This window comes from Pteronotus mesoamericanus, unplaced genomic scaffold (assembly GCF_021234165.1).
Source record: "Pteronotus mesoamericanus isolate MK-2021 breed Mesoamerican mustached bat unplaced genomic scaffold, CSHL_Meso_final contig_20, whole genome shotgun sequence".
NCBI lineage: Eukaryota > Metazoa > Chordata > Mammalia > Chiroptera > Mormoopidae > Pteronotus > Pteronotus mesoamericanus.
Genome location: NW_026555085.1, coordinates 12,399,527 through 12,413,536, shown reverse-complemented (window position 1 = coordinate 12,413,536; position 14,010 = coordinate 12,399,527). Strand labels below are relative to the sequence as shown.

Genomic DNA, 14,010 nt, shown 5'->3' with positions numbered 1-14,010 from the left:
TATTTCAGTCTCTTTATTTGTTAATCCACACTATGATGATGAATTTTTATTTAAAAAACCCATCTGGTTTTAATAGACTTATTAGGTTGTTTTAGTAGAGCAAACCTCACACATTTGATTTACCCTCATTTTGGAACAAGTATCTTACCCAATAAGATCAAGGAGACACGAGTCATCATCATCATCCATGACAACTGTAAGAAAAGGAATTAAAAAAAATACTGTTTTAGCAAAGTAGATTAAAGCCAGGAGCATCCATGCAACATAAAAATATACTATATACTTTCCTAGATAAATAACTGTACTTCATTTAGTTTTTCCTCTAATTGCTTATTACTAACAGGGTTTTATTTTTTGTGATCATTCAAGAGATTAAGTATTCAATTTAAATAGTTTTTAATAAACACAAGGTCCTTAACTTACAAGTCAAAAAGGAATCTGGACAAATCAAAGATACTTGGCAGCAACCCCTCACACGCACATTCCCCAGAGGGACTATAAACCATGAACAGTAACTTCCTTAAAATGTATCAAGAATAAGGGGAGAAAGAATATTTGTTTTAGAAAAACATCTCATGGATACAGAGGTCTTTAAATTTTGTGACTGGATGTTTCCCAACATGGTGAGCAATACAGATTTGTTGCCATATTTTAGCTATCTTTAGGAAAACGGAAAAGCCAGCTCTTGCTACTTTTTGAGACAAGAAGCACCATAGTATAATCCAAGGCAGCACTGCTACAGGCTTTGCTCCAAAGGCCCCAGGTCCCTCCTCTGGCAGCAACAACACTGCCAACTGTTCGATTCCAAACAACCTATATCCCAACACTAGAATGTTTAAAGTAGAAAATCTCAATCCACATTCACCCTGGCTCGGGGCGCAGAGCTCCTTCCCTCCCCAGCCATCAGCAGCATCTGCTCAGCCAGCACAGTTACTGTGTTCTGGCTCAAACAATAACAACCGACAAATTCCAAGAGCAGCTCTCCCCATCTCCACCCTCCCCAGAGATCCCGATATCCTTTAAACTTACACTAGTGATCCGACACATGGCAACACTGCTTCACACCCATTTCGAGCCATGCGTGGAATAATTTACATCACGGAATGCCAGGGCCAAGAGTTCTGGAGCAGTTGGAAAGGGCAGTGTGTGTGAACGGCAGTTGGACGAAGGAATGAAATCCTGAAGAGATGCCCAGAAGAGGGACACGCCCAAAGAAGGCAGAAGGGATCATTTCTACTAAATGTTTTTCTCTGTTAAAATTGCCATCTCCTCTCTGCTCCCCCTAAATTGCTTATACTAGCAGTCACAGGGCCAAACAAATATAAAATCGACTCCAGCCACATGGAAGGAAACTTGTTTTCCTCTGCAAGGGTCTCAAAGGGGTAAGTATCCCCTGATGTGGGACCTTCCCGTTGGTGGGTGAATTTGTTCAGTTGCTGAATGATTTGGGTGATTACAATCCATTTGAGTGAAACTTCAGGGGAGAGGAGAGAAGATTTGTGAGACAGGAGGAAGAAAGATAGGAAAGTTTATCAAAAGGTAACCTGCAAGGCTAAAACTGTGAAAGGGGCAGCTGGCGATGTGAAATGTGCTCTTAGGACGACGGTGTGGAGTTCCTCAAGGGCACGCCAGGGTGACTGCAGCAACGTAACGTGACTTTTGAGTGGAAATGGACAAGAAAGGAAAAACAGGAAAATTGTTATTCAATAGATATACAGAAGTTTGTGTGAAGGAATCCCCTTAAGTCTGATATCTGATATGGTAGAACTGCATTAGCCATAGCTGATTATTGTACCATTTGCTTGTCTCCCAGGCATCACAATCACGTGGACTCAGTTACGCAATTGTGATGTATAGTCAAGCCTATAAAGTGGACATTATTTCTTTACTTCTACATGACCATTAATTTAGAATTTCCCTATACTCTTTGTAAATTTATATTTTTAAAGTGTTTAACAGTCTCTGGAACAAACTAATTAATAAAAATGTAAATGAAAGATAACCTAAAAAGAAAAAAACTCAAACCCCACAACAGTTTCTTCACTACTTTACATCTGGTTCCTGGTTCTGCCAGAGAAAAGATGCCCAGGGATTAACACACTGAGAAGGTCAGCACGTCACTCCACCCAGGTATCACTGCCACTGGGACTTGCGGCACAGAGAATACTTACTACCCCCAAAGTTCAAAGTGACGAGCTACTTGAGTAGTCTAATAAAAGAACAATTTTACAATAGGGAATTCAATTAGAAGCCATTGTGCCTCTTCCCAACCAAACCACAAGGGCTCAAACACTCGATCTGACAGAGCACTTGCAGGGGATGTCTGCCCCCCAGTCGGTGGCATCAGTCTGACCAGATAGACCGACCCCTTCCGCGCCCCCGGGGGTAGAACTCTGTGAGCCTTTATAGTCTAGGGTACCCTGGGAATGCTGCTTTTTAAACGGCCACACTCATTCCTGGCTTTAAAGAATTTCATATTAAAAGAGGTGACCCTTATCCCTCTATTGCCAGCTCTACAGAGTGACAAATACAGTCATAATACAGCTTAATGTAGTAGTTCCTTTCCCCAGGAAAGGTCTACCAAAGTAAATTTACCAAAGTAAATGTGTACAGTTTGAGTATGATTCTAAGGTGGGAAGACAATCTGAGGATCAGAAACTGATTCAAAAGAGTTCAGTTTCCTTTGAAAAGGTTCTCTCTTTACTTCTGGACTCTTGTTAAGGTTTTTTGCTCATTAAAGTGGCAGCCCTGGAATCACTAGATGGGCCTCTGACAGCACGTGAATTTTATAAGGCTGCATGAAATATCAGCCCCCCTCTAAAGGGAAATCCCTCGATCAGTGTGTAAAAGCTACTTCTTGGCCCAACACACTCAAGCAAGACATATTCCCCTCAGTAACAGCAGCTTACAACAGTAGAACCTGTCCCTGTGAAACTCTTACAGAATCCTGGTAGGCAGGCACCCCAAGAGTTCAGAAATTACTGCCCCACATAGCTGATTACTCCTCTTAAATTAAAACTAATATTTAAAATTGTTCCTGAGACAACAAACACTGAATAATACCCTTAATCAAGAAAATACAGTATATCCACTTGGCCTTTTCCACGAGGGGGTGGGTGGGGGGAGAGAGAAAGAGAGCGCGCGCGCGCACACACACACACACAGCATAAAAGAAGTAGCATTCCAAATCGGGGGCGGCGGCGGGGGGGAATGTTAGCCATATAGGGAAAAGAAGGTGGGTCTGTATCTCATATCTTACACAAAAATAAATTCCAGATGAATCTAAGAGTTAAATGGGGTGGGAGTGGCGGGGAAGAACCTTTAAGTGCTATACTAACACATGGGAGAAATTGCTTTTTATAATCTTGAAGTGGGGGGAAGTCTGTCACAAGACAAAGAAGTCATAGAAGATGGACAGATTTGGTCACATAAAATTTAAAAATTCTGCATGATAAAAAAAAATCATAAAGTCAAAGACTGAAACACCCAGAAAACTGAAGTGGGAATTATATCTCCAACTCATCTCAAAGGGCTCTTCTCTCTGATATACAAAAAGGATGGTTATAACTAAGAAAAAAAGAAAGAAATTAGCTACCCTGCAGAAAATCAAGGGGTCTGAATAATCAATAAAAAAGAAAGACAGGTAGCCCCTACATTTATAAAAATAATCATCTTCTCTTAGAGTAAGTTTTCAGAAGTCCCCCCTGATCCATGGTTTCACTTTTGGTGGTTTCAGCTATCCAAAATCAGCCTCAGTCTGAAAATATTCAATGGAAAATTCCAGAAATAAACAATTCATAAGTTTGAAACTGCATGTTGTTCTTGGCAGTATGACGGAATCTCTTGCCGTCCTGCTGTGTCCCACTAGGGACGTGAATCATCGTTTGTCCAGCATCTCACTTAGTAGCCTCTTGGCCATCGGACTGGCTGTCACAAGCCTATTGCAGGGCTTGTGTTTAAGTCACCCTTCTTTTACTTCATCATGGCTCAAAGCACAAGAGTAATGAAGCTGGCAATTTGGAGAAGCCATAAAGTGTATGTATGTATAGGAAAAAACACATATATAGGGTTCAGTACTATCACGGCTTCAGGCAAGAGAGGGTGGCCTTTGGAATGCATCCCCTGTGGACAAGAGGGACTTCTGTAAATTAAAATTATGATGAGATACTATTTCCTGTCAGATGGCAAAGATAAAGTTTGGTTAAGAACCATGCTGGTCAGGGAGTGGAGAAACCAGAATTTTTATACTTTGGTGGTGGACAGTGTAAACTCGTAACTCCAGAGAGGGCAATTTAGCAATACCTTTCAAAATGTGAAGTGCAAAAATCATTTCACCTGGCAAATATATTTCTGGGTATTTGTCCTGCTGATATCTTTGCACATGTGGGAAAAGATATGTGTATAAGAATATCCAGTGCAGCATGACTGGTTTTAGCAAGACTGTAAAAACCTAGATTTCATGGATACAGGGTTTCTTTTTGGGGTGATGAACATATTCTGGAATGAAACCACTAAATTGTACATTTTAAAAGGGTAAATGTTATGGACTATAAATTATATCTGAATTTAAAATATTTTTTATCTTATCACTTTATTTTTTATTTAGAGAGTACAGTTATAAAACCTGGGGACAGTGAAACAAGGAAGGGCTTAAGGTAGAAAAAGCAACAGGAGAGCTGAGGCGGGGCTGCCGTGGCTCCCTGGGAAGTCAGAGAACAGGGGCCGCAGAGACAGATTCATGGGGTTAGGCCAGAATGAACTCCTACTGCCCATTGCTCCCCTGGTTATAAGTCTCTGAGGTCCCTTAGAGTTTAGCATGCCTGTGGAGGAAAGGTGCACGCGTGCTCCTGGGAAGGAGAGCATGCTAAAATATTTTTTAAAACCCTAGGTGTCCAGAATGAGAGACCTGATAAATGAATTGTGGTTCACCTACACACTGGAATACTACACAGCCACTAAAATTAAGAAGGCAGCCCTGGCCAGCATGGCTCAGTTGGCTGAGCATCATCCCATAAACTGAAAGGCTGCCGGTTCGATTTCTGGTCAGAGCACATGCCTGGCTTACGAGTTTGGTCCCTGCTTGGGGCATGTGCAAAAGGCCACCGATTGATGTTTCTCTCTCACATGGATGATTCTCTCCCTCCCTCCCCCGCTCTCTGTTATCAACTTTTTAAAAAATGAGGCATCTTTATACAAACTGACTTAGAAAGATACATGGTAAATAGAAAAAGAAACATGCAGAACACTGTGTATACTATACTCCCAAGTGTGGAGTGTGGAGAATATATATATGTGCTTACAAATGTTCAAATCCCATATGAAGCACAACCAACCAGTAACACTAGCAACATCTGAGAGGGAAACTGGGTGGCGAGGAACGCAGGAAGGTATACTCTCCACTTATATGTCTTTTTGTATCTTCTGAATGTTGTGCCACATACATGTAAGGCCTATTTTTAAAAATAAATACACTTAATAAAACAAAAAAGGAAAGAAGGGAGACCCTTGAAACACAAGAACCTCGAGTCAAGCTTACTCTAGGTAAGCTCACCAGATGCCATAGACCCTTAAATGAAGTGGGGGTTAGGGCACTAACCGCCCCCTCTAGCAGTCAAAAATCTGCATATAACTTTTGATTCCCCAAAAACTTAACTACACTCATCCCTCAGTATACATGGGGCATTGGTTCCAGGACCCCCCAGGGATACCAAAATCTGATGATGCATAAGTCCCTTATATAAAATGGCACACAATAACGCATGCAGTTGGCCCTCTGCATTCATGGATTTTGATCCATGGGTGGTTCAGTTTGTAGACATGAAACCCAGGGATACAGAGGACCAACTGTATATTTATTGAAAAAAAATCCATGTATAAGTGGACCTGCACATTTCAACACATGTTGTTCAAGGGTCAACTAAACTCAGAAAATGTGAAGAAATCTAGTGTCCTCAAAAATAATTTACAACAGTCATCTTGAAAGAAATATCTTAAGGACAATGTGATTTTCAATAAGATCACAGATTTCAAAGACCACCATGGCAGAGATATGATGGAAGATGACAGGCTATTAAAATTTTTTTCACACAAGGGTAAATAATCTGAGGTCTCATATCAACAACGTATTGGTTTTAAGAAAAGATATTTCAGGAAAGCTAGCTAAACAAATCAATTCTACCTATATGATAAGCTAGCAGCAGTAGAATAACTTTCAAAGTCACAACAGGATTTCAAGTACTTCACAAACTGAACTTTGGTATATGATTGTTATAACAAATATTTTTGTTCTCTTTCTTATATGCTTCTCTCTTCTTTTTCTTCTTCCAAAAACACAACCTAGGGAAAACGATGATTCATAAGCTAAAACTTTAAAAGACCTCCAAGAATCAATAGGCTATCAACAGAGAAAAAATGACTTGACATTTGCTTTATTTGTATTAATTTAGCATAGCATCAGTACACGCCAAACTGTCCCAATCATTTACAAACAAATTTACCTCTAAAAGATGCTAACGTTATGCCAGATGGGTACTAAAAGTATCCAGGTGATCATTTCTTAAGTTATATCAATGACAAATCACTGTGTTGTATACCTGAAACTAAATTATTTTTAAAAGATTTTATTTATTTATTTTTAGACAGAGGTGAAAGGAGAAAGAGAGGGAGAAAAACATCAATGTGTGGTTGCCTCTTGTGCACCTCCCACCAGGGACCTGGCCTGCAACCCAGGCATGTGCCCTGTCTGGGAATCCAAGTGGCAACCCTTTGGTATGCAGGCCAGTGCTCAATCCACTGAGCCACACCAGCCAGGGAGAAACTGATACAATATTGTATATCCACCATAATTGGGGGGAGGGGGGGAAGATGCTGACGTCAGCAGAGGACCCACTGAGAAACTTTATTTAAGCAGTCATGAGATATGGGATGGTTGTTGCAGTCAGCCTCCACAACCATGTGCTGAGTTGCTGAAGGTATAATAAGCTATAATTATTTTTATTTGTATTCACATACTTACCATTTGCAGTGCTGTTTATTCCTTTGAGTAAATCCAGATTTCCATCTGCTATTATTTTCCTTCCCCTGAAAGACTTCCTTTAATATATTTGTACTGCAGATGTACTGATGATGAATTCCTTTTGCTTTTGTATATTTTAAGTGTTTATTTTGGCTTCATTTTTGAAATGCATTTTCCTTGGGCATATAGTTCTAGATTGAATTTTTTCTTTTCTTTCAATTAAAGCTATTGCGACAGTTTCTTGCTTGTGTTATTTCCAAAGAGAAGTGTGCTGTCATTCTTATTTTTTTGTACATTTGTGCATAATAGGTCTCTCCCCGCCCCAATGCTGTAAAGAGTTTTCTCTTTATCATGGCGTTAAACAATTTGACTGCAACAGGACTTGGCATAATTTTCTTCATATTACTTGTGCTTGGGGTTCGTCAAACTTCTAGAATCCGTAACATTATAGTTTTCCTCCAATTTAGAACAAATTCAGCCAGTATTTCATATATTTTGTGTCCCTACCCCTCCTTTGAGGACCCCAATTATATGTTTATAATTAGGCTGCTTGAATTTGTTCCATGGCTCACTGATACTTTCTCCCTCACCTCAACCCCACCCCAGTCCTTTTATCTCTCTGGCTTTCATTTAAAATAGTTTTTACTGCTGTGTACTCAAGTGCAATAATCTTTTCTTCTGCAGTGTCTAATTTGCTCTTAATCCCACCCAGCATATTTTTATTTTCAAGCATTGCAGTTTTCATCTCCGGAAGTTGGGTCTTTTTATATCTTCCATATCTTTATTTAATTAATTAAAGCTTTCCTCTACCTTTTCAAACTTATACAAAATAGTGATAGCATTTTAATGTCCTTCTCTACTAATTCTATCATTTGCCTCACTTCTGGGTCTGTTTCTATGGACTGATTTTTTCCCCGCTCTTCATTATGGGTGTTATTTTCCTGCTTCTCTGCATGCCTGATAATTTTTCATTGGATAACAAACATTGTTAGTTTTACATTATTGAGTACTGGATATTTTTGAATCCTTACAGATACTTTCAAACTTTGTCTCAGACACAATTTAGTCACGTGTGAGCAGTCTGACCCCCTTGGAGCTCGCCTTTAAACTCTGTCAATCTGTCACTCTTTAGTCTATGACTAATTTGCCCTATACTAAGGCAATACCCTTCTGAGTGCTTCACATAAAATCCCATGAATTACAGGATTTTTACACTCTCACAGGTTAGAACACAAACTATTCTCTGCCCTGCATGAGCTCCAAGTTTTGCTTTCTGTAATACTTTGGTACTTTCCTATGACTCGGGTAGATTTCCCACACACATGTACTGACTGGTTACCAGCTGAAGACTTGAGGGAGACAACGCAAAGCTCCAGGGTTTTCTCTCTGTACAGCTCTCTCCTCTCTTTGGTGGGTGAAAAGAGTTTAATAAATTTAATAAACATTTAATAATCATTTAATAAACATTTAGCACATATAATATGCCAGGCACTGTGTTAAGGGCTGGGAATATCAAATGAATGTGACATAAAATGTAATAATAAATGTAAATACCCTTAACAGTTTTGCAGAACTTTATTAAAAGATTTTATTTATTTATTTATTTATTTATTTACTTATAGAGAGGGCAAGGGCAAGAGAAAGGGAGGGAGAGAAACATCAATCAGTTGCCTCTCATACATGCCCCACCCAGGGACCAAACCCACAATGCAGGCATGTGCCTTGACTGGGAACTGAACTGGCGACCTTTTGTTCTGCAGGAGGATGCTCAACCAACTGAGTCACACGGGTCAGGGTTTTTTGTAGAACTTCAAAAGCAAGGCTAAAAAGTGAAATATTGGTTTAAACTTTTCAATGAATATCATGATCAAAAAGTTGTGCAATAAAATCTTCTCATTTACTCATTTTACTACATTCTAATTGTTATGAGCTGATAAATTTTGTAATTCCAAGACTGTGAAACCTTCTGGCATGGTTCCTGATGTTATGGAGCTCACTCTCTTTTGGAAGAGAGACTCAGTGATTCATTATAATGTAATATGAGAAGTGCTAGAGTTTTTGGCAGGGGTTCCCATACTTCTTCAGGTGAAGTCATTGGGCATTTTTGTGAAATAATGACATTTCACTAGAAGAAAACACGACTATATTTTCACAGTTGTACCCATTTGCAATAGAAAGGAGCTGTCGAACTCAGCATGATGGGCTCTGAGTTTTTCAATTATTATTCAACCAAGAACTTCATCCACTTTGTCATCAACTAGAGCCTTTTAGCAGCAAGAAAGAGAAGGGAAAGACTAAGAAACATTCTTAGGATAAAAATTTAGGAAATTAAAAAATTCCTCAAAGTCAGAAAAGATGAGCATCCATGTTGGCATTATTAGACATTGATTCACCTCATGAAATGCAGAATGAAAAGGCCTTTCAACTGCTTTAATTCCTACTTACAATGAGCTGGGGGTAGAAATAAACCTAATAGACTATGCAGTTCAGCTGCATAAACAATGTGTTATAACATGGTGGGAAAAGTAACCAAACTCGGGGTCAGGGAGAAGTCTGGCAAGGCTAGGGGCACATCGGGGAGAACGCTGATTTTGTACGTCGAAGCTCTTGTTTTGAATACTGACATCAACTGACCTTGTGATTCCTGACAAGCTCCAATCTCAGGGCTCATTCTCCCATTCCTAAATTAAATTAGCAGCCACATTTCTTTAAGCTTTGTTGCCTGGGGACCTAAGATTCTCCACCAGGTACAAGAGATGTCTTGAAGGCCTAAAAGTTGTTGGTGGAGGCCCTCTGACACTCCCACTTCTCCCTTTCAACAGAGTGACTAAGCTCATATTTAACTGGGAGGGAAAAGTTTGAAAACCACTTAATTAATCCATCTCCCAGAATTCAATGGTTTGTTGTGTGTTGTGAGGGAATGATTATCAATGGTAGTCAATCTGAAAATGGAGGGAAGTACAAAGAACCACAGACATCAAGTCATTCATGAGTATTTTAGTAGCAAGAAAACATAGCAGTTCCCCCTTAGCCACGTTTTTGCTTTCCAAGGTTTCAATTACCCATGGTCAACCTCAGCCTGAAAATATTAAGTGGAAATTTTCAGAAATAAACAACGCCTAAGTTTTAAACTGTGTGCAGTTCTGAGTATCATGGTGAAATCTTGAGCTGCCCTACTCCATCCAGGCCTTGAATGAATCACTCCTTTGTCCAGAGTATCCATGCTGTATATGCTACCCACCCATTAGGCACTTAGTAGTGTCTCAGTTACCAGATTGACTTGAGGTATCACAGTGCCTATATTCAAGTAACCCTTATTTCACTTAATAATGGCCCAAAGCACAAGAGTGGTGATGCCGACAAGTCAGATATGACAAAGAGAAGCCATAAAATGTATGTATGCATAGGAAAAAACAGTATATATAGGATTCAGTACTAGCCATGGTTCCAGGCATCCACGTGGTGTTTTGGAACACATCCCCCTCGGAAAAGAGAAGACCACTATAGTGATATATATTATTTGATAAATACACCAAACTTCTTTAAGATAAATTCCAACATAGTGTTAACAATCTTAAGTTTGTTGACTATGGAACTATACAGTTTCAATGTTTCTCAAAAAGGGGTCTGAGGAAATAAACTTGGGGGGGGGTGAGTTCTCAAGTTTGAAAAACATTAACATTCTAAAATCATCCAGAAACATACACACTGAAAGATTTAAGGGCTCATAAAAAAAATCTGCTTAACATGTTTGCAAAATCTTGAGATCCTGTAAGACTCCATCCTTAAAAGTAGGAATCTTATCATATTCATCTTCATATCCCCAGAAATTGGCACATAAACAGGTATAATAAATACTGAATAAATATCCAGGGTTTAAATATATGGCAGCTGTATTGTATGCAAAGATTGTGTTCCTAAAGCCCTTGCATAATTAAAAACTAACAATTCTAAAGTAATCCTGACAATGAAAGTTATAATTTCAAGACTCTCATCATTGTATCATTTTGCAATTTCTGATGACTTTTAAGTAAATATATTACATTCTGTTAAAAAAAATTTAGGTGTAATAATAAAATTGGGATTGTAGGGTTTTTTTTTAAGGGATCCATATCTTTTACAATCCACACTGAAATAGATATAAATGAACTAACGTGTGGGATTTGATTAAAAATGCACAGACTGGAGTTGATTGTTAGAAATAGGGGAGAAGTCTGGCAAGGCTGGGGACACATCGGGGAGAACGCTGATTCTGTACGTCAAAGCTCTTGTTTTGTATACTGACATCAACTGACCTTGTGATTCCTGACAAGCTCCAATTTCAGGGCTCATTCTCCCATTCCTAAATTAAATTAGCAGCCACATTTCTTTAAACTTTGTTGCCGGGGGACCTAAGATTGTATGTTTGTGTGGTAAGAACACTTAAAATTTCCTCTCTTGCCCTGACCAGTGTGGCTCAGTTGGTTGAGCACTGTCCCATAAAGCAAAAGGGTGCTAGTTTGACTCCCGGGCAGGGTACATGTCTGAGTTGAAGGTTTGGTCCATGGTTGGGGTGTGTGCGAGAGGCAAACAACTGATGTGTTTCTTGCACATCGATGTTTCTCTCCCTTCCTTTTTCCCTTCCTTCCCCACTCTCTAAAAGTAAGTAAATAAAGTCTTTTTAAAAAAATACTTTGAAATGGCAGTAATTATAAACAATTTTTTCTTTTATTAATCATTAGTATTAGCAATCTGGTTAAAGTTATGATGCAAACTCTTAACTCTTACTGCCCTCTGTCAATGAGTAACATTCAAAATACGTTGGTTTTAAAGTATGTTCCAAAAAAAAAAACAAGCCCTATAAAAACAACTAACAATATTAAGAAGCAAAATTCCATTTTACAAAGTTAATAATATTACCAAGGAAGAGGTACCAAGGATTCCCTTTGATAAAAGCAGGCACAAAAGGATGATATATGGACGAAATCAGTTTTTTAAGGACGAGAAAATGAGGGAAACTTTTTAAAAGTTTAATAATGATTTAAGAAAAAATATGGACAAATATACATGCAGCATATTACTGCAAGCAAGATTTTAGTTTCTAGAAAAACTTTACAGATGAATTAATTTTATTTTTCTAAACTCCATTTAAGAGACTTCTATCTAGTGTGAAATTTTTAACAAACCCTAAGAAATACCATGTGACCTGAAATTTATATTTATAGTTATTTCTATCAAAGGCCATTAAGATCCTGAGTTTCATTTGGGAAGATAAAAAAGTTCTGGAAAAGAATGGTGGTAATGTTTGCACAACAATGTAAATGTACTTCATGCCACAAGCTGTACTTAAAATGGTTAGAATGGTAAATTTTATGTTATCTGTATTTTACCACAATAAAAAAAAGAATAAAGCATCCATAGATATTCGTACTAAAAGTATAAGACATTAGGGCTTGTTTGAATGTCAACTATAGTTGACCCTTGAACAATGCAAGGGTTCGGGTGCTGACTCCCCATGCAATAAAAAATCCACACGTACCTTTTGACTCTCCCACAACTTAAGTTGTCCCTCTGCATTTATAGGGGATTGGCTCCAGGACCCTACCACGGATACTAAAGTTCATGGATGCTCAAGTCCTTTATAACAGTGCATACAGCTGGCCCTCTGTATCTGCAGACTCCCAACCTCGGATGGGAAACAGTACACATATTTATTGAAAAAAAGCGTGAAAGAAGTTGAGGCAGACTACCACACAGCCACTGACAGGCATGGAGGAGGCTGTAGGAAGAAATCCTCCAAAGAAAAGAGGAGGGTTCTTAACTCTTTCTTTGCCTTTGGCGGTCTGATGAGGTTAATGAATCCTGTCTTGGAGTAATATTTCAAGACATATAATATATATAAGATTTCTTTAAAATACAGTTATAAAAATATTTAAAAACTGTACTGTGTGAGTCTTCATCAGTGCACTGATATACAAGATTTAGTGGTGAGTGTGGCAATTACTATTATTTGTAAGGTAGTAATCTTTCAAGATACCTGCAAATGTAAGAAAAAATATTTCTATTGGTAACATGTTACCAAGCACTGTTAATACTACTGTGGTTTGCGGTCTTCATTCAGATTTAGGAAATGATAAATTTCAATTGGAGTACATAGTGTAAGTAACATGCAATTTTTTTCGTATCCAAGTTCATGGGCACCCCTTCTCCAATTCTATCCACAGACGCCACCGGGGTCCGTACGCGAAGACCATGCGCTGTAGGGATTCAGGGCATACACGTGAAATGAATAAACTCAATCCAGTAACAAACAACAAAATTCTAAATATCTGAATATAATCCAATACTGGCTAAGCATACAATGGTCATTTTTACACACCATTTTGACGCACTTTGTTGCTGTGCAAAGAAATTGAAGGTGCTGCCACACGCACAAGTTGATGGCAGCATCTGTCAATTTCAACAGTGCAGAGGACACTCTTCGGTATCACCAGTTATCAAAGAATTCCCTGAATGAGGAAGATCAAATATGCTAATTTTCTGTAAGCTTAGTAGAGAGCAATGGAAACACACTTTTATAATTTAAAAAGCCTGGGACTGCAGCGGAAAAGCTCTCTCAATCTTACACCAGAGTGAGACACAAAAGCAAATTTCATCTGATAAACATGCAATAGCCTTTTCTGTAAAGCTTAGTCAAAGTTCACATCTTCTTCCTCCCAAACATCCAATGTGGAAAACAGTCACACAAACCATGCACTTTACATTAATGCTGGGATTGAATAGACATCTAAATGAACACCTTTTTCCATACTCATTTCTGGGCTGTCCTGCTCGAGATACTGAACCCTCTTAAGTGTGAAGTAACTTAAAAATAGCCTCCAGTGGTCTAAAAATAAAACACTAGATTTCCTTAATAAGGCCAATTCAGTGTGATTTTTATTATTTTTTTTTTTACTTAAAACCACATCATTCCGAAGGCTGCAGTCCCATGTGCCAGAATTGAATGGCGTTAGGGT

General features: G+C 38.6%; 1 protein-coding gene across 2 annotated transcripts in view; it reads right to left on the bottom strand.

Moving 5' to 3' along the window:
* Nucleotides 1–14,010, bottom strand: part of BICRAL (BICRA like chromatin remodeling complex associated protein) — a 96,640-nt gene that overhangs the window by 40,257 nt on the left and 42,373 nt on the right. For both annotated transcript variants that reach the window (XM_054569368.1, XM_054569367.1), the window contains exon 3: nucleotides 149–194. In XM_054569368.1, the coding sequence (XP_054425343.1) occupies nucleotides 149–189 (41 nt within the window). In that variant the 5' untranslated portion in view covers nucleotides 190–194. The remainder of the gene's footprint in view (nucleotides 1–148; nucleotides 195–14,010) is intronic.